This window comes from Ursus arctos, unplaced genomic scaffold (genome assembly GCF_023065955.2).
Source record: "Ursus arctos isolate Adak ecotype North America unplaced genomic scaffold, UrsArc2.0 scaffold_19, whole genome shotgun sequence".
NCBI classification, from domain to species: Eukaryota; Metazoa; Chordata; class Mammalia; order Carnivora; family Ursidae; genus Ursus; species Ursus arctos.
In genome coordinates, this window is record NW_026622863.1 from 6,789,325 (window position 1) to 6,810,905 (window position 21,581).

The 21,581-nt window shown below is 45.8% G+C and overlaps 1 protein-coding gene across 1 annotated transcript in view; it reads right to left on the reverse strand.

Annotated features, from left to right (window-relative positions):
- ABCC12 (ATP binding cassette subfamily C member 12) overlaps positions 1 to 21,581 on the reverse strand; it is an 89,331-nt gene that overhangs the window by 35,022 nt on the left and 32,728 nt on the right. Inside the window, exons 7-13 of the mRNA XM_057313884.1 lie at positions 21,173 to 21,346; positions 20,629 to 20,776; positions 17,114 to 17,262; positions 14,573 to 14,680; positions 12,255 to 12,530; positions 8,174 to 8,245; positions 5,727 to 5,851 (exon numbers count right to left, since the gene is read on the reverse strand). Of these exons, the coding sequence (XP_057169867.1) occupies positions 5,727 to 5,851; positions 8,174 to 8,245; positions 12,255 to 12,530; positions 14,573 to 14,680; positions 17,114 to 17,262; positions 20,629 to 20,776; positions 21,173 to 21,346 (1,052 nt within the window). The remainder of the gene's footprint in view (positions 1 to 5,726; positions 5,852 to 8,173; positions 8,246 to 12,254; positions 12,531 to 14,572; positions 14,681 to 17,113; positions 17,263 to 20,628; positions 20,777 to 21,172; positions 21,347 to 21,581) is intronic.

Genomic DNA, 21,581 nt, shown 5'->3' on the forward strand with positions numbered 1-21,581 from the left:
TTTAATAACCATTGGGTCAATGAAGCAATCAAAGAAGAAAGAAAAAAAATACATGGAGACAAATGAAAATGAAAACACCATGGTTCAGAATCTTTGGGACACAGCAAAAGGAGTTCTAACAGGGAAACATATAGTGATACAGGTCTACCTAAGAAACAAGAAAAAGCTGAAATAAACAACCTAACCTTACACTTGAAGTAACTAGAAAAAGAAGAACGAAGCCCAAGATGAGTAGAAGGAAAAAAAAATAAAGATCAAAGCAGAAATAAATGACACAGAGATGAAAACAAGTCAGAAAAGAAAATCAATGAAACCAAGAGTTGGTTCTTTGAAAAGATAAATAAGATTTATAAACACTTAGCCAGATTCATCAAAAAAAAGAAAGGACCCAAAAAAATAAATTCAGAAATATAAGAGGAGAAGTAACAACTGACACCACAGAAATACAAAAGATTTTAAAAGAATACTTTGAAAAATTATATGACAACAAACTGGATAACCTAGAAGAAATAGACACATTTCTAGAAACGTATAATCTTCCAAAACTGAATCAGGGAGAAATAGAAAATTTTGACAGAGCAATTACTAGTAACAAAATTAAATCGGTAATAATAATAATAACCTATTGAAAATAGAAGCCCAGGACCAGATAGATTCACAGGTGAAGTCTACCAAACATTTAAGAAGAGTTAATACCTATTCTCCTCAAACTGTTCCAAAAAATAGAAGAGGAAGGAAAGCTTCCAAATACATTTTATGAAGCCAGCGGTATCCTGATACCAAAACCAGACAAAGACACCACAAAAGAAAAGAAAACTACAGACCAATATCCCTGATTGAACACAGATGTCCAAATCATCAGAATATTAGCAAACCCCATTTAACAATACATTAAAAGGATCATTCACCATGATCAAGTGGGATTTATTCTGGGGATGCAAGGATGGTTCAATATTTGCAAATCAATCAACATGGTACATCACATCAATAAAATGAAAGCTAAAAATCATATGATCATCTCAATAGATGCAGAAAAAGCATCTGACAAAGTTCAACATTCATTCAAATAAAAACTCCAAACAAAGTAGGTTTAGAGGGAACATACCGCAACATAATAAAGTCCATATATGAAAACCCACACCTAATATCATACTCAGTGGTGAAAAACTACAAGATTTTCCTCTAAGATCAGGAATGAGACTAGGATATCCACTCCCACCACTTTTATTTGACATCATATTGGAAGTTTTAGCCACAGCAATCAGACAAGAAAATAAATGAGGCATTCACACTGGCAAAGAAGTTGTTAAACTGGCACTATTTGTAGATGACATGATACTGTACATAGAAAATCCTAAAAACCCCACCAAAACACTACTATGAGTTCTGTGAAGTTGCAGGATACAAAATTTACACCCAGAAATTGGTAGCATTTCTATACACTCATAACGAAGTAGCAGAAAGAGAAATTAAGAAAACAATTCTATTTACAATGGCACCAAAAAATAATAAAATACCTAAGAATAAACTTAACCAAGGGGATGAAAGTTCTGTACTCTGAAAACTATAAAACACTGATGAAAGAAACTGGAGGTGACACAAATAAATGGAAAGATATACAGGGTTCATGAATTGAATTGAAAATGTCCACACTATTCAAAGCAATCTATAGATTCAATGCAAACCCTATCAAAATGCCAATAGCATTTTTCACAGAACTAGAACAAATGATATTAAAATTTGTATCTTGGTACACAAAAGACCCCAAGTAGCCAAAGCAAACTTGAGAAAGAACAACAAAGCAGGAGGCATCACAATTCCAGATTTTAAGATATACTACAAAGTTATAGTCATCAAAACACTATGGTACTGGCACAAAAACAGACATATAGATCAAAGGAACAAAATAGAGAGCTCAGAAATAAACCCCTACTTAAATGGTCAATTAATCTATGACGAAGGAGGTAAGAATATACAATGGGAAAGACAGTCTCTTCAATAAATAGTGCTGAGGGGCACCTGGGTGGCTCAGTCAGTTAAGCATATGCCTTTGGCTCAGGTCATGATCCTAGAGCCCCAGGATCAAGCCCTGCATCAGGCTCCCTGCTCAGCGGGGAGTCTGCTTCTCCCTCTGCTCCTCTGCCCACTCATGCTCTCTCTCTCTATCATTCACTCTCTCAAATAAATAAATAAAATACATTTTTTTAAAATGGTGCTGAGAAAACTGGACAATTATGTGCAAAAGGATGAAAGTGGGCCAGTTTATAACACCACACACAAAAATAAACTCTAAATGGATTAGATCTAAATGTGAGACCTAAGGCCATGAAAATCCTAGATGAAAACACAAGCAGTAATTTCTCTGATATTGGCTGTAGCAACATTTTTTTAGATGTGTCTCCTAAGGCAAGAGAAACAAAAACAAAAATAAATTAATGGGACTATATCAAAGTAAAAAACTTTTGGGGGCCCCTGGGTGGCTCAGTCAGTCAAGCATTCAACTCTTTATCTTAGCTCAGGTTTGATCTCAGGCAATGAAATTTAGACCCACTAACAAACAAACAAACAAATAACTTTTGCACAGCAAAGGAAACTATCAACAAAACAGAAAAGCACGGGGCGCCTGGGTAGTGCAGTCGTTAATCGTCTGCCTTCGGCTCAGGGCGTGATCCCAGGGTTCTGGGATCGAGCCCCGCATCAGGCTCCTCCGCTGGGAGCCTGCTTCTTCCTCTCCCACTCCCCCTGCTTGTGTTCCCTCTCTCGCTGGCTGTCTCTCTGCCAAATAAATAAATAAAAAATCTTAAAAAAAAAAAAACAGAAAAGCAACCTACTGAATGGGAGAAGCTATTTGCAAATGATACATCTTATAAAGGGTTAATATCCAAAATATATAAAGAACTTATAACAACTCAACACCAAAAAAACAATCTGATTAAAAAATAGGCAGAAGACTTGAATAGGCATTTTCCTTAAAAAAGACATCCAGATGGCCAACAGACACCTAAAAAGGTGCTCAGTATCATTAATCATCAGGCAAATCAAAACCACAATGAAATAACACCTTACACCTGTCAGAATGGCAAAAATCAAAAAGGCAAGAAATAACAAGTGTTGGAGAGGATGTGAAGAAAAGGGAGCCCTCATATACTGTTGATGGGAATGTAAATTGGTGCAGCCACTCAGGAAAATAGTATAGAGTTTCCTCAAAAATTAGAAATAGAAATATCATATGACCCAGTGATTCCACTATGGGGTATTTACCCATAGAAAACAAAGACACTAATTGGAAAAGATGCATGCACCCCTATGTTTATTGCAGCATTATTTACAACAGCCAAGATATGGAAGCAACCTAAGTGTCCACTGATAGGTGAATGGATAAGGAAGATGTGATGTGGGTGTGTGGGGTGGTGTGTGTGTGTGTGTGTGTGTGTGTGTGTGTGTGTGTGTGTGGTGTAATGGAATATTCCATAATCTTAAAAAAGGATGAGATCATGCCATTTGCAACAACATGGATGGGCCTAGAGGATATTATACTAAATGCAATGAGTCAGACTGAGAAAGACAAACACCATATGGTTTCACTTATACATGCAATTCGAAAAAAACAAACGAATAAACAAACAAAAAGCAGAGTCAGACCCATAAATACAGAAAACAAATTGAGGGTTGCAGGTGGGGGAAGGGAATGGGCAAAATGAGTGAAGGGGGTGGTGGAAGGTACAGGCTTCCAGTTACAGAATGAGTAAGTCGTGGGGATGAAAGGTACAGGACAGGGTGTCTAGTCCATGATATTGTAACAGAGTTGGTAACTGACAGTACTACACTTAGGGTGAGCATACAGTAACATATGGAGAAGTTGAATCACTATGTTGTACACCTGAAACTAATGTAACGTGTGTCAACTATACTCAAATTGAAAAAAAACCCAAAAAACCCAAAACTTTTTTAAAAGACCAGGGGCTTTGCCATTAGAACAATCTGTGTTTGAATCCAGCTGGGTGACCCTGGACAAGTGAATGTACCTCCCTGACCCTCACTCTCCCCTCTATAAATTGGGCTAATAACTCTGATGGGGTCGTGAGAAGGAAACAAGAACGCACCTGTAAAGCCATCTGGGCAATTCCTGGAGCGCTGCAAATTCTCCATCCGTGGTGGTGATTATTCACAGTATTACCCTTGTCGACCTTTAATTACGAGACGCAGATTGCTCGGCACATCTTCATCCCTTTGCCACCCCTACCCCCATCTTAAGTTTCGCCCCAGTCTCCTGCTTCCTGTGGCCTGAGAGCCACCATGTTCACCCTAGGGACGCCACACACAAGGGGTGTTCTGATCTACTCTGCCAGGCCCAATTCAAGCTCCACGCTCTCTTCCGTCTCAGGAGCTCAGCTGCCTCTGAATAATACAACAGAACCTCGCGCCTCTTGGCACATTGCTTCTTGGTGCACCGTATTCCTGCACATCTCTTGCAGACCCTTCCAGACTTGAACACCTCAGGGGCAAAGATCCGTCTGAGCCACCCTTCTTTCCCCCATCGTCCGGCACCGTCCTCCAAATTGCAGGCATTTGGTAATATTTGCCCTGACATCCCGCCTGATAAAGATAGGAATCCTTCCTCCTAGCTGGCTACTACAGAAAGAAAAAACATTCCAGGTGCGGTGGGGAGGAGGCCAGGAAATGCTGAGCAGAGCAGTTTGGCTGGTGCCGAAGACTCCTGCACTGATCAGACCTTCCTGCCGCTCTTGAGCCTCCTGGCAACAGGATGCCATGGCCAGGGAAGAGGAGGGGACATGATAGACCCCTTGCTGGGAACCCACGTGCTGGCCAACGTCAGCCAGCAAGGACAGTTTGTGGGTTCAGGCAATAAAATACACAAGTCCAGACCATCACTGGAGAGCTAATAGCCAAATTAAAAAAAAAAAAAGCAACTCCATGGGTCTTTACTTCAGCATCATGCAGCCTGGGGAGGCTTCAAGGGGACCCAGATGTCAGGAAGCTCCAGGGAGGACAAATGATGTTGGCCTGGCACTCAAGACCCAAAAACCCCTGCCATTTAATAGCCTTGACGTTGGGCAGGTCAACTCCCCTTCTGAGCTTCGCCCTCTTCATCTGTAAAATGGGGATATAATGCCAGGATTTCCCTAAATAGGTGTTTATAGAACTCTAATGAGAGAATGTACATGGCAGCATAGCAAATCCAGGAAAGAATCATAGAAAGCTCTTACTTTCCAGTGCTTAAATATCGGTCCAAAGTGTATCCAAAAATTCTGACTTGAACTTCGTTTTTCTTCCCTTAGATCATTTTGAGTATATTACGGCAATATATCCTTATAGATCTGATGTCAATTAATCATTTCAGGGCTGATTAATTTGTGTACCGGCTGCTCATGATTTCAAGCAGTTTTGGTTACTCGGCCTAAAGCAAAATTGCCAGATATATCTTTCTGCAGTCAGACAACATATGCACCGTTACAGAGAACCTCAGAACATATGCACTGGGAATGAGGTGCCAATCCTATCCATTCCTTAGAGTGTGGTCACAGGTCTGCAGAAGGTGCCTCTCCTGAACTCTTGGGTCAGGAAGAGAAAAACCAACACCTATTTGGATCTGATGACTGTTTAATCAGAATTCATTAAAGAAACCCACTTAGCAAGCATCACGATGACATCAGCATCTATAGCAGAAAGTACCAAATGCCTCATCGTTTCAAGGTTAATATTACCTTTGGTGATCATACTTTTCTCCAAATAGGATGTTTTCTCTCACATTTCCATGAAAGATCCATGCTTGCTGGGAAACATAGGCCACAGTCCCATTGACTGCCACAATCCCCTGCTGTAACTGCATCTGGAGAAAATACCGGAATGCCTTCAGAAGCTACACCTCACAGACGTCTCTTCAGGGGCCCGCTGCACCCTTGCCACCCACTGATTCCGTGGACATTGATTGTGATGGTGCAAGAGGGTCAACAAGACGTCTTGACCCACATTGCAAAGCACAACAGTCTGTGGTCTGATGGCCACAAAGTCAAAAATCTATAAGTGGCCAGGCAGGAATGTCACAGAAGGGACAGTGGGGAGCTCTACTGTGGGCTGGAGAGGCCACATGGCTCCTCCGTATAACCAGATGCCCTCTGAGAGGACCCATCACAAAGGTTTCCTTTTCCTCCAGGTGCACCAGCAGGATCCCACCCTCCTCAGCCACGCCCCAGGGACAGGACATAGCCAGCACGGCTGTGGACGGTGGTCCTGGTGTGCCCTGTCGCAAGGAAGCAGCCTCAACTCAGCTGCACATTTCATGCGGGGCCGGGGACAAGGACGCAGGTTTGGTGCAGCCAGAATCTCCCATTCTTCAAGAGGAGTGGGAAATCTGGTTTCATGTGGCACATCGAGCAATCCAATTAAAAACTTGCATGAGCTCTGGTGTGTGACCCTGAGCACATAAGTTCACTTAGGATGATCCCACGTGGTGGGCCTCTAACAGGTAACAGTGGTCACTAGTCACGATGCCCTGTTCAAAGCTGTCAGGAGACAGGATTTGTGAGGGACGGGGACAGAAGATAGCCAAGGTCAAGGGATGTGATGCCATTTCACCTCAGGCACGGTCCAAGGGACAGAGAACATTAGACTTGGAGAAGAGAAAACGATATGACAAGAATGGTGATAAGAAGTGAGTGAATGGGGTATATGCCAGGCACAGGGTCAAGTACACACGAAATGTCGATCACCACGACTGGCCCTGGGAATGACCCTATAATGATTATATACGTCATCTTGTGTAATCCTCACCATGACCCTCCTAACCCCCATTTTACAGAGGAAGACACCAAGGTTCAGAGAGGCTTAGTTACTTATCCAAGGTTCAACAGTGAGCATGAGGCTGAGACAGGTGGTAAGCATAGGCAGTCCGCAGCCCACTCAGCGGTCACCCTGCTGCCTCTATCCCAGGGACTATGCTGAGGCATGTGATCTCACCACTGTCACATGGGAGATAGACTCTCTTTTCTCTGAGAGATTCCAAAGGAGCAGACCAAAGGGCAGAAGTTAAAAGGAGGCACACCTCACTTCCATATACATCACAACTCTCCAAAGAGGGAACTGGCTGTTGAAATAATGAACTCCCCATTGCTGGAGCTATCTGAGCAGAGGCTGGCTCATCTCTTAGGGCATGCTGGGGAGAGACTCCTGTTATTAAGTAGAGAACTGGGATGGGTCACCTGGAACACACCTGCGGACTCTAGGGTTAGGACAGAGATACACACACAGAATCCTAAAGCATAAGGGACCTTAGGAGCTCACCGGATTCTGTCCCCACCTCCTCCTTCAGACAGGGAAGGGGTTGTCACTCTTTCTAGAAATGAGTTAACTGAGGCCAAAAGAAGTCACCCTAGTCTAGCAGGCTCTTCTGAGCCTAGCATGCTTGTTTTTTCAGAGGTGCCTCGTCTCCCTACTACAGGCATCCAAACTACTCTTTAGGAACAGCAGGGTGGGGAGAAAGAGGACCTAATATTCATTCATTTGGGATGAGAAACCATATCAATTTAGAGCCCTGTGAATACATTAAGTGACTAGGCCATTTCGCTGGAGTCACACAGCCGGAAGTGGCAAAGGACAAGAACCCCGAGCTCTTCCCTCTTCCTACCCCGAGGTCTGCAGAGAGTTGAGGGCACACTGCTGCTGTAGTTGATGCGTGCCTTCAGCCGCTCCATCAAGGAAGGCCTGGCTGAGCCAGTGCTCTGGGCAGACACTGGGACATGGAGATGGACAAGGGGAAAAACACATCTAGAGTCACGGTAAGTCATAGGTTCCTCGGTCCTTCCCTGCCAAGCCCCCTTGCCTGCCTTTCTAGTCAGGATGGCCCAAGTCATGGGAAATACCATGTACTTCATGACTTGTCTCTTCCTTTGACAAAGATGGCACTCTAGGCAAGGAAACAGTCATTGTTTAACACATGTCCTTCGGAGGCAAAACCAGGAGTGTATGAAAACTCAGCACCACCTGGAAAAGGGGCATGGGGCTACTGAGCACATTAACCTCCTGGAAATCTCTGTTATTGGACGTCCAATGCAGCCGAGCCCAGCTGCTGGGTCCACTGTTCTCGAAGGGTCCCAGACACAGCAGACAGGGGGCCATTTGACTGTCATGTCAGTGTTCCATCTTCGCAGCTTACCTGTCCTAGGAGAGCTGCAATGAGGGAGCTCTTTCCACTTCCGACATTCCCGCATACTCCCAAGACCTTCCCCTACCGAAGAAACAGAAAAAAGACACAGTCATTCCACCAGTTCTCAGAGGGTCTTGGGCCAAAGGTGTTGCCCCCAACTGTGCTGGCTCGAAGGGGTCACTGCTGGCTCTAAGAGGTGGCAGCTACGGCCTCACACCCCAAACCTGATACACAGCCTGGGAGGAGGCAAGAACCTAAGTCTTAATTAAGTGCTTTCCTTGGCATAGCACAGCGGAGTGCCCGGAGGACTTCCAGAAATCATGTGCAAGCACTGATGCGAAACAGCCTTGTGCTGGTCTGGGACACACAGGCCCTGGTCATGAGGATTGTCTTGTGCCCACACTCCAGGAAAACAAATCTAACAGCAGTTAAAGGCTGCACAACCCAGGGGGACAGGGTAGCCTTTGAAATAGAGAGCCGAGTGTTTTTCAAAAGTCATTTTTAAAGTATCCTTCCACCATACCGAAGCATAATCTGAAATTACTGAGCAGTTATGCTATTCCAACGCACTGGGTTCATGGATTATTCTCACCTACGGATCCATTAATTCAACCACGAATCATTGTAAGAGACTGCTACGGGCCAGGTGCTGTCCTGGACACTACTAATAGCACAATATGGTCATGAACATGACAGACAACAGGTGGGCTCTGCCCTCAAGGAGCTTATGTTTTAGTTGGAGGGACCAACAGTCAACAAGGTAAGTAAGTAAAATATGGAGTAGGTCAGGTACACGCCATGGAAACACAGAAAGCAGGGAGAAGACAGGGAGGAGATGAGGGCGGAGGGAACCTTACTGGAAAAGTAAATGTCTTAGCTTGAGTTCTCCCAGAAACAGGCCTTGAATCAAAGATCTGAGGGAAGGTAGTTTGTTTGGGAGGTTCCATGGGAAGGGGAAGGCGGCTCATCAGGGGTGTACTCTTATGTCAGACCCCACGGGAGGCAAGTGAAGTTCAGTCCTGCTGGGAAATTCTGGGACGCTGAGGGTGGTTCTATGCCCCGCATGGCTGAGGGGGTTGGGGTAGCCAACAGTCAGTGTTTGAGAGCGGCTCCCTCGGCTGTGGATGTGCTGCTGCTTTGTGGGTGGTGGGGAGGGCCCTCGGGCACAGAGAGAGCTCTGGCAGTCAGAAGATGGCCGGGGCACATGGATGGGTCACTGACAGTATCTGCTATGGGCGCCATTTGAGTAAGACCTGAAGGAAGTGAAGGAATCAGCCATATAGATATCTGGGGGGACATTACTGCAGGCAGAGCAAGAGTCCATATGGAGACTTTGAGGCAGACACGTGCCCACTCCTGTGTTCAAGCAATATTGTAATGCTGCAGTTGGAACATAAGAGAATTCTCATTAAGACCTGCTGTCTGTGATCCCTTAGAGCAAAGATGTCCACCATGGAGCTAAATATGTCTCCTTTCCTATCTGAGATAGACCAGAAGGGTCCTGTCTGCTATCCCCACCACGTGAAGATTGCTTCTTGTCACCATGGATTTCTTTGACAAGTCTTTATGGAACACAAGGCATCATTCTGGGCACCAGGGATAAAGCAATAGGCAGATGTGACCCCCACCTCAGGCAGCTCACACTGCCATTGAAGCTGCAGGTAACTGAGCTGATCCATTTTAATTCCACTAAAAGGACTTCAAAGAACTGGGACATTACAAAGAGTTTGGGACAGAGACCACAGGGATGGATCCAGCTTCTAGGCATTTGGTTCTCTTTTGATTTCTATCTACTATCTGGGGCCAGGTCTGAGCCTTCTAGATTCATCCTTGCCTTCAGGAGAAAATCCATGAGGCCTGCACCCCCGGGGGTTCCCGATTACTCATTTGTTCATTCAGAAAAGAGTCTTGGGAGCCTACTCTGGGCCAGGCACTTGCTTTGGTGCAAGGTCACAACTGTGAGCAAGACAGAGACGTGCCCTAACCTCAAGGAGGCTGTAGTCCAATGGAATCCTGGAACTAAATTTGGGGAAATATGGATGCTCTGAATTTAGGATATTTAAGGGAAGCACTTAAGCTGGACTGGGTTGTGAGAGGAAAAAGGCAGCAATAGCTAACACCAGTTGACACTCACTATGGGCTTAACATGTTTGTATGATATCTCTTTCCGTTCTCACACCCACCTTGCGAAGTGCTGCTATCATGAAAATATCCATTGAGCAGGTAAAGGAGGAGGGGCTCTAAGAGGTTAGGCAGTATATTCAGAGTCACACAGCTGGCAAGCGGCTGGGCCGGAACACATGTACACCAGGTTCCAGAGGCATACCCTTAATCCACACAATGTTGTGTTGTCTTCAGAAAACGTCGACCATGTCCTTGATGACAAGCCCAAAAGTCACCAACATAATGAGAAGGAGGAAAGCAACAAGGGGGCTAAAAGGAAGCTTCTTTAAAACACAAGAGTAGTTCACTGAGGGCTCTCTGGAGCAACTCCAAAGGCATGGTTAGAGCCCTCCAGGTGCTGCACATCATAGGCCGGGGGAGGGGATGAGAAAGCAAAATGGGTTGCACCCAGCAGGACTTCAAGGAGAACCTAGCTCAGTGGCACTCAGCCCAGCAAACACCATTTCCAACGAATACATGACAGACAACCTTATGAATGACAAGAAGTACCACTCCACCCCAGCTGTTGAGCTTAGCATCGCATAATAAATAGAAACCTCTCCTTCTAGTGTGCTCACACGGGGAAAGGGTGAGTCAACACCGTGGAAGGTTAAAATACTAGGCACAAGATGAATGCCGAGCCCTCTGCAGCAAAACCAACGAACACTGCCATCCCCGGAGCCCTGCTGCCGAGTTCCCAGGGCAAGAGAACCACAGGCAGAAGGCCATACATTCCGTGAGTGCAGAGCTTTGTCTAAACGCTCTATTCCCCGGGGGCGCAGCCAACAGACTGACTGGCTTCTTTTCTGGGCTGCTTGCTGATCTCATTTGCTTTTGACAAGTATGTTACTGAAGAGAGCAGATTCTGGGGCCGGGTGACCTGGGTGGGAAGCCCTCTTCTGCCACTTGCTAGCAGTGGGTGAGTTATTTAACCTCCCTGTGTGTCAGGTTTCTCAATCATAAAGTAGGGGTAGCTATTGTACCTACCTCTTACGGGGGTGGTTAAATGAGTTAACTGTTTACCTGGTAAACAGTAAGTGCTCATAATTGTCACTTATTCTCTATCGTAGTCCTCCAATGTGACATTAAGAACTCATTTATGGAACATAAGAAATCGGAAGATCGGTAGGAGAAGAAAGGGAAGAAAAAAGGGGGGTAAACAGAAGGGGGAATGAACCATGAGAGAGTATGGACTCTGGGAAACAAACTGAGGGCTTCAGAGGGGAGGGGGTGGGGGAATGGGATAGGCCAGTGATGGGTAGTAAGGAGGGCATGTATTGCATGGTGCACTGGGTGTTATACGCAAGTAATGAATCATGGAACTTTACATCAAAAACTAGGGGTGTACTGTATGGTGACTAACATAACATAATAAAAAAATTATTATTATAAAAAAAAAGAGGGGCGCCTGGGTGGCACAGCGGTTAAGCGTCTGCCTTTGGCTCAGGGCGTGATCCTGGCGTTGTGGGATCGAGCCCCACATCAGGCTCCTCCGCGGTGAGCCTGCTTCTTCCTCTCCCACTCCCCCTGCTTGTGTTCCCTCTCTCGCTGGCTGTCTCTATCTCTGTCAAATAAATAAATAAAATCTTTAAAAAAAAAAAAAGAAAGAACAAATCTAAAGAGATTTATAAAAGATAGTCAATTTGAGCCTAGCCACCTGAAATGGATTGTCCATTCAACACTGCAACTGGCTTCTCTGGAGCCTGAAGATTAGTACTAACATAACCACCATCTTTTCTCAACTTGAAGAGAATGTCTCCATTATCCATGTACGTGGTTTTAAAATTGGGGAAAGAAAACAGCCTAGAGATATTCCCCCCTACCACCACGCCCAGCTCAAACTGAATTATGTTAAGCCTTGTGAAGGCCATAGCTGTGTGACACAAGGAGGAAAGATGGAAGCCATACTTGTAGAACACACACCCACCTTTCTCACCACGAAGTTTATGTTGTGCAGAACCAATTTGGGGCTACCACTTTGCTCCTCTGGGCCAGCAGCTCCCTGGGCTGATGAACTCGAGCTGTAGGCTTCTAGCCTCTGTTTCTTGAGAAAATGCTTTTTCTGGTTCTGCACCTTCTTTAGGTCACTTTTTAGGCTGGTTTCTTGATCCCATGTCAATGTGGCATTTGCTAAAAGCAAGACAGTATCTGGGTCTTCTGGTTGGGTGATGTAAGATGGGGGGCTTTTATCTATGAGAATTTTCTAAGATTAAAGAGACAAAATTAACTGGGCAGACATTATCCATTTGCAAGAACCATCCCAATATATCTTCTAATAACCCAAAATTATAATCTTGGCAATTTTACTTAGGACATTCAGAGAAGATATTCTGAGGATATTCCCCTAGGAGAAGCCGCAGCAGAAATAGTCTACTAGCGCATGCTATCTAGGACAGATGCCTCTTTAACCACAGGTCTATATGGGTCACCCACATTGGAGAATGCTAATCTCCACCACATTTCGTCCTCATGCCCAACATAAGAAGCTTTTGCCAGTCTTTGGGTAGTGGGCTTCATTGCCTGGCACTGATGCTTATGAAACCAAGGTCACATATGCTCAGTCTCCACTGTGTCTTCTTCCTAGGTCCCCACTCAGCTCAGTTCAACAAAACATTTGCCAAGGGCCTACCCTCCGCCAGATTCTGGGATAAACAGTAGAAATGCAATTATGAATAAGGCATGATTCCTGTCCTTAAAGAGATTACAGCCTGGGGGAAGATGGGAACGTACACAGGCATTTCAGGGAAATGTGACAAGAACAAAAAACTGTAACTTCCAGAGAATGGAACTTGGGTCCCCATCCTGGGGGCCTGGTATTGGTGCCTGAGCTGAGTCTGTCCAGGGGCTGTACAGGCAACAATGAGGGAGGGAAGAGGAGATGGGATCCTTCCAACAGAGGACATGGCATTAGCAAAGGCAAGGAAGCATGCAACCCCACGGTCTATTGGGATGGGGGCATGAAACAAGCAACTCAGGGATGCCACAGAGCTCAAGATAGGAAGGGTATAGGAAATCAGGTGGAGACATTACTGAGGACCTGCTAATGGAAGGCTCAGTCTCAGTCCTAGACGGAACAAAGACCCGAGGATTTCAAGCAGGTGAATATCAGTGGTCTGACCAATATTTTAACAGCTCTCTGGGGGCTGAGTGTGATATGGATTGGAGAGCAACCATGGAAAAGGAAGATTGGTCCATAAGTCACTGTGATAATCCAGAATGAATGAAGGTGATGGCAGTAGGGACGGAGCAAAAGTTGAAGAGTCAAGAAATAACACTGTTCCTCTAGCCTAAGATATCTGATACAATATACACAGTTAATGTGATGGTGTTCATGCTTGCGTTTTGTTCAAAAAGTGATGAGTCAACAGTGCCACCTTCCAACCCAATCTTACAAACAGCGCCTCTTAAAATTGAGGAAATACAGTGAGCAGAAGGTGACCCAACAGGGCTCTTGATTGGTTGAATGTGGATAGTAAGGGAGAAGAGAGATACAGGCATCTCAGATGCCTAAGACTTCCCGACTGCTGGCCTGAGTGAATAAAACCATTCAATTAATTCACACATGTCTGAACATGCTGTTCTCTTGTCTGGAACACCCCCCTCTTTTCCTTCCCTTGCCTGAACTTCAAAACCACTTTATGTACTTTTTTCACAAGTCATGTATCCTTGCTGCATACAGCAATTCCTGGGATCCCTGGTCCTACACTAGACTGGAGGCTCTTGAGAGTAAAAATTCTCTCTTCCTCTTATTTGCGTTTCCCACAAGGCCTTCTTTTTGCGAATCACGCAGCGTGTCTCCGAGGAATGACTGACTGAAGGAAGAAAGCAACTGAGTGCATAAATGTGGTGTCCCGCCACCCTCTTCGTCACCACCGTCACCACGCCCACCATAAGACAAGCCAGGTAGGCAAAGGGGAGGAGGAGGGCTCAGCGCAAACGCAAGCCCACTCCTGGAACAACTTCAGAATTGCAGCTTGGAGAAAAAGTAGAGGGTCAGGAACATCATCTCCACGTACGGAGATTCCACGTCATTTTTACTAGAAGTGCAGAGCACCTTATAAAGCTCTGCTTGTACCCTCCTTCATGTCCATTTATTGATTCAACTCTGAACGCAGGGCCTGCTCCCCAAGTTCTTCAGACCAGTGACCCAGCCCTCCCATGGGTTGACACAGCTTCCCCACATTTGAGAATTTTCCCACCCCAAAATGAGACCTCTCTTCCCCACTCACCCGGCGTGAGTTATACCTTCATTCTCCTCAGGGAGACATTGGCTTCGGCCATTGCTTTGACAGAGAAAGGCAAGATTGCAATTGAAAACTTCATTACATTAAACATGGCAATCACGCTAAAGGCCTGAAGAACAAAAGAGAGGTATAGGGTGTAGGATGAGATGTTGCCTTGGCTCTCAACCATTATATCCATGGGAATTATATTTGCTGAGATGAGAAATGATGGCCCAGTTGGAATTCTTACAGGAACTTTTTTTTTTATTTCATGGCTCACAAATCATGGGCTGCCCAATTAGGGATAGCAATATCTGAATCTCTTTTGCTTTGGATTTTTATCAAAATGGTGGGAGATTTACCCCTTGTCTCTGTCAGTCCGGAGAGGATAATGTCCAAGGAAGGCCTCTAACTGAATGTGTTTGGAAGTCTCCATCCACACCGTTATGTGGCCTAGACCATATTCAAAACCCCACGGATTGTCCTAAATTATCCCCTTCTCCCAGTTGCTTCAGAGGCCTCTGACACTTCAGATCTACAGCCTCCCTTTCTGTACCATATTCGGCCCCAGGATGAAGACAGAAGTTTCCCGGAAGGACCGGTTGGCCCATGCTGGCTGGTGGAGAGTGACTGCTGGCTCTCCAGCCCTCAGGGTCTGGCTTCCACGCCCTGCCTCACCACATGCCTGAGACAAATTTGAAAGCCTCGGTTCAACTGCCATTCCCAAAAAATCACCTCCCCTCCTTACCGGGGCCTTTCTCACTGAGCCCTGCCTGGTAAGTGGCTAACATCATACAGCCTCAATGAAGATAAGTTTCCTCCTGCATCAGTGCCCCAGGGGTGCATGATTTCATCTCTCAGATTTCATCTTCTTGTCTGTCCGACCTGTAATTAGCAGCTTCTCCCTAACCACCCCTTTAAGAAATTAATAATACAACTTCCATCAACAAATCGAGAGCGATCCTTCCTGCTGTTGAATGGGCCCCGTGGACAGAGCCCTGGGCTTCAACTAATCCTCATTAGTTCTGTAAGGGGACAATGAAGAATGTTGCCTTCATCGCATCTGGTCCCAAATCCTTCCCCAAAGAGAATTCAACTCCCCCCAAGTCCCAAAGCACTATCTTGGCTCAGAAAACCCAGGCCTTGGTTGACAGAGCACTCGGTCTGCCTGATGTGGTCCAGCACCTGGGGCTGACCTCCTACTGATGTGGTCCTGACGGAGAAGCCCAGGGATTCTGAGTCTGAAGAAATATGCAAGAAGAATGGCTTGCGTTCGGGGGGAATTTGTTCGTGGTCTACATTTCTTCTAAATCATCATTTTAGGAAATATTAACTCTGCGCACCCAATTTGATTGTAAATTTGCTTGGTGTATTGCTGGGGAAAGAATTTCTTGTTGTCATTTGGGACCAGAGGACACAGTCACAATAATCGAGAAGCATTCTGTCGAGGCTTTGGTATGTCGTTGCCCTTCATTCTGGCTTTGGGTTCACGGCTGAATTCAAGCCCCCAGAGTGTGTGAGTTAACTGCGTGTGAAGAACCCAAGAAAACACAAAGCACCTCACAAAGAAACAGGGAAGTAACAGGACCGACAGCCCCACAACAGATCCCCCAGCAAGAGCATCCTGCCTTCTTACACATCCCCCTTCCCCTCAAGATCCGTGATTTTCGGTGCAACTATTGCTCTGCCAGCACACTTGCTTCTTTTGCTCTCTCTCTCTCTCTCTCTCTTTTTTCCCCTTGCTTTTATTGCCTTTCCTCCATTCACTTACCCTTCAGACACTGGGTTTAATATCTCAGCTGTTTGTTTATTTCAGCCAGGGGCTGTTTCCCATCTAGCCCAGAGTTTCTTTACCTTTGAGTGCACAGGCCCCCTTGTAAGAAAAAAAACCTGACAATCTCACATTCATTCTAATTCTCCCTCTGAGGCTTTCAGCCCAAAATCGCCTGGCCTGGGTGGGCATCAGGCTAATAAGAACAACAAACACTTACACAGCATTTACACCGTACCAGGCGCTGTGCCACGTGCCTTACATAAAAGACCTCCTTCAGTCCTCACAACCACAGGGACTAGTATAACCCCATTTATAGATAATAAAACCAAGCAAGAGAGGTTCAATGAATCGCCGTCTGTCGTAGTAAGGTACCATAGCTGAGATTTATAAAAGGGGGATTCTGACCCTCGCATCTCCCAATACCTACGACTCCGCCCACCCAGGGAACTCCCACAAACTTCCCGTCTTGTAAATCGCAGGAATAATTGTGAATAAAACAGCCAAGGGCTCATCTGATTTCAGTTTTGTTTTCTGAATGTCAAATGGTGTTCCAACATTAACCACTAGCCCAGCACTGACAAGAGACTGGGTAAGAGTCACTGTTAGGCTCTCCTGGGCTCCTTGGCAGCCCAAGCACTGGTTTTTTACAAGTCAAGGTAGAATTCTGGCCCTTCTGTGATGGGGTATTCTGGTGCCAGGGCGGGGCCTCTCCAGGCAGGGAAAGCATCCCCACCCAGCACTTGCCACTGTTGGCACGTGAAGGAAGCCAGTTCTAGAGACGGTTCTTACCACCGGGGCGGTGAGCCTGCGTCTCAGGAGGATGTGGCAGGTGAATGTCAATACGATGGCTATTGTAGATGCAATGGGGGCCAGGGCTGAGTTTCCGCTTTGGACAAATCCAGCTTTTTCCAGTAATTTCCTTTCCCTCTTCCTTGTATCTGTCAATAGAAAACAGTCCATGAGGGATTTATTTTTGCAGCACTAAGAAACGTATTTACCCCTACCTGATCCTCCTGCAAAAGAGTGTTCAGGGTTCCTGTTGTGAAGTTTAAATGAGAGGAAGCACAGAAAGCCCTGGGAACAAACTGGGAGCTCCGTGCATGTCAGCGGCCATATTGGATGGTTTCTGAAGTCTCTCCCAATCCTGATTCTGTGTCAGGAGGCATACACTTGGATGCCTACAGGAGCTGGGCAAGTAATATAAATGGAGGGAGTGGCCAGAGAGTAAGAACCGAAGGAGGGTGTGGCGTGTAGCAAAATGGGGACCACATGTCTCAGTGAAAGGGGCCACCACCTCTCAGTGCGGACAGCCCAGTGTCACCAGACCTTCAAGTGTTCTGAAGTCTGGGATCTGGAATTTTGTGGGACATCTTTCTACTTGTAGATATTGGGAACTAATTGAAAGAAGTTTTTAAGTACTGTAAAAAACAAACAAAACACCTGTGCCAAGCCTGAGGACTGCCAGATTGGGGCTCCTGTCCTGTGTCCAGGAACAGCTACAAGAGCCCAGGAGCATTCATTTCTCCCTTTCGTAAGTCCAAATGGGGTCCATGCCTCTGCACGGCTCACAAGTTAAATTCAAGCCTCCTTCTTTGGTGTTTAAAGTTCTTAACTCCAATTCCAGCCTCTTTTGCAAAAACCCTTTCACTCTGGCAACATGGAGCCATCACCACTCTTACTGAGTGCTCTACCGAGCACTGCCCCGTGTTCTCATTTGACCGCTCTCATCACTGTGTGACAAGGAAGGGGCTATGATTATGCCATCTGGCAGGACAGGAAAGTCATCACAGGTTAAGTAACTTGCCTTTTAACTGGTCATGGCAGAGTTGGAACCCAGTTCTACTGCAGTCTGGAGCTCTGCTGTCCACAAACCCTTTGCCTCTAGGATACCACCCACCTCCTTGTCCCCAGGCACAACCTCACATATCCACCTCTAGACCCTTGTTCCTTCTGGGGGTCTTCCCCAGCTCTATCTGTGTCTGAATCCTTGCTATCCTTCCAGGTCTTTCTAAAATGCCACTTCTGCCATGACACTCTTCCTGATCTCTCCAATGTGATGTGCTCCCCCCCCCACCCTCCTGGAGCTTCTCTCCATTTCCTTTCCGGCATTTTCCCCATTTCGTCCTACAGTTAATTCATGTGTTCACTCATTCAACAAATTTTAACTGGATGTCTACCTGTTGGCCAGGTGCCGTGCTTGGTGTTGGACAACGTAAGAGTAAACAGAGTCTCAGCTCTCTTTCCATAGGGGAGATAGACAATAAAGAAATAAACAAATTCTATCATTACAAATTTGTTGGGCGATATGAAAGAAATGAATGGGATGAAGTGATTAAAAAGAACTGGCAGAGAATGGACCTGCTTAGAACTCTAGTCAAGAAGGCCTCTTTGAGTCAGCAACGTTGAGAGGAGTCACAAAGCCAGCACGAACATCTAGCATGAGAGCATTTCAGGTAGAGGGAACAGCAACAGCAAAGATCCTGAGGTATGAATGCGCACGGATGTTGTTCTAAAAAAGACAGAAGGTTCGCATGGCCCAAGCGAGTTACCAAGGGTTAGGGCAAGATGTGAGGTCAGAGAGGTCTTCAGGGATCAGATCATGCTGGATCCGATAGGCCATACAAAGGAATTCGGATTTAAAGATTTTATTTATTTATTTGAGAGAAAGAGATAGAGAGAGAACCAGCAGGCAGAGGGGCAGAGGGAGAGGGAGAAACAGACTCACTGCTGAGCAGGGAGCCCAATGCGGGGCTTGATCCAAGGACCCTGTGATCACGACCTGAGCCAAAGGCAGATGCTTAACCAACTGAGCCACCCAGGCGCCCCAGGAATTTGGATTTAAATCAAAAGTCCTAAATTGTAATAATCTAAGTGTGATAAGAAGCCACTAAAGATTTTTCAGCAGGGAGGGACAGGATCTGATTGACATTTTTTAAAGGTCACAGTGGTTTCTGAGTACATAATGGATTTTAGGGGGAAGGAAGAAAGCAAGTGTTGCATCTGAAAGTTCTTTCCGTACTCCAGAAGGGGGGGAATATCGGCTTGCACTAGGGCGGCAGGAGAATAAAGAGAAGCAGATTCCAGATATGTTCTAGAGGTAGAGCCAACAAACTTATAGCTACCGTTGAGCTTAGCTCACTCATTGTCCCTTCATCTTAGAGGCAGGGACCCTTTCTCTAATCATTTTATGCAGTTCCCATGACTTTGCTGCCCGTAGTAGGAAACTGATAAATATTTATTGAGTTAAACTGACTCAAGTCCAGTTGAGTTGAATTCAATGGAACTAAGTCAAATGGAATCAAGTTTAATCAAATCATTGTATTAAAGTGAGTTCAATGCGTGGGGAAGTATTTCTGGGTCTTCAAGGAAGGTCCCAAAGGGTTGCCAGAGTCCCAACCTGCAGCACTTTCTTGGCAAGCTCAGAAGCAAGTTATCTAAAGCCACTCCCTAAAACAGAGAGACACAGCTTCAGGCCCAATTACATGCTGATCTAAAAGTGTAATTGTAGAGCCGAAGAGTCAATTGTCACAGTGGTTCAGATCATTAACCGGCCGACCACCTGAGTCTATGTCAGCAATTATGTAAATGTTCCTGCAATTAGATTTGCATTTATATTTGATTGTAATGGTTTTAATATCATCCTTTTTTAAAAAGCTATGTATGCGTCCTCCTATCTGTGTAAGGAATGTCGAGTCAGGGGGTCACGCAATCCTGATGATGTGGCCGCCAGCAAGGAGACATATCTGTAAGTGTGAGTGTGAGGGTCTGCGTAGATATCTTCTAAGTCAAGGAAATAGCCTGAGATAGCTCTTCTTCTTCTTCTCATAAGGTTTTAGAGGATTTTTTTTTAAGATTTTATTTATTTATTTGACAGAGAGACAGCCAGCGAGAGAAGGAACACAAGCAGGGGGAGTGGGAGAGGAAGAAGCAGGCTCCCAGCAGAGCCCGATGTGGGGCTCGATCCCAGGACCCTGGGATGACGCCCTGAGCCAAAGGCAGACGCTTAACGACTGAGCCACCCAGGCGCCCCACGTGGATTATTTTTGTAAAAAGTAACCGGTCAGTAGCAGCATCCACATGCCTTCGGAAAGGCGAAACCATATGTCGCTCACCTGCTGAGTGCTTGGGTTCACCAGAACAGATGCCTGGGTCTATTAAAATCTCTGTAATCCTTTGAAAAGCCTGCAAAGCAGCTCAGGGGGTCCCCACAGCCCCCTTTCTGGAACGCCTGGCCCCAGGACCCTTAAGAAGCCCTTAGAAGAGCACATTCTACGGGGTAAGTGGTTCTTCAAGCACCATCGTACCTTGGATGGTCTTGGTAAAAGATTTCTCCCAGGCGCACATTTTAATCAGCTTGACGCAGGTCAGAAACTCATTCATTGTCTGAACTCGCTTGTCTGTCACTGAAATTGCTGATCTTCGGAAAGCTGAATTGAGCTTAGCCATAAACATCTGAAATCAAGGTACAAACAGTGTTCAGAGAGAACTGCTGAGTTGCAGTTGGCCTAAAAATCCAGGGATCAGAGTAGAAGTGCCAGGAAAAGTTCTGACAGAAGCTGGACTGAGATTCTCAGCCATCCTTCCCTTGACTTGTGACAGCCAGGGTGGACCAGGGGACACCACTGGGGATCGGGCAGGTGATACAAATACTTCAGTTGCTAGGAGGCGAAGAGAGTGGTGGGGACATTGACAAACTGAAAAGCAGGCCTCCCTCCCCCAGGGCATTCAAATTCAAGTTCTTAAAAAAAAACACTGCGCCAACAAATGAAACCTTCTCTCCAATTCAGTGTGAACATCTGTGCAAAACGCAAGCACACAGCAGTTATAATCGCAAAGACCCGCCATTACCTGAATGGGGATGAATATGGCGTACACAGATATCCCAACGAGGGCTGTGGGCCCCAGAATGAAAAAGGCATACACCGCACACACGGCCATGAGGATCGGGATGGTGGCTGGCAAGGGACAAAACAAGGCGGCTTCGAACAAGGAATAACTATCACTTGATAGTATATTGAGCACCTGGAAAGAAAGCACATGGATTCGGCCTTTGGAAGTGTCACCCAAACATCTCCTCAACTGAGGAGAGGAGAGAAAAAACTGCCTTAAGTGGGAGGGGGATTGTCAAGGGACCAACATGATGAGTTTTGCGGCTCTCTGGCTGATCTGATTTTGGCCAGGCCAGTATTTCAGGACTGAGAGCCCCAACGAAGAAAGACGTAAAGAGTAATAAATATTACCATCTAAAAGCACGCTG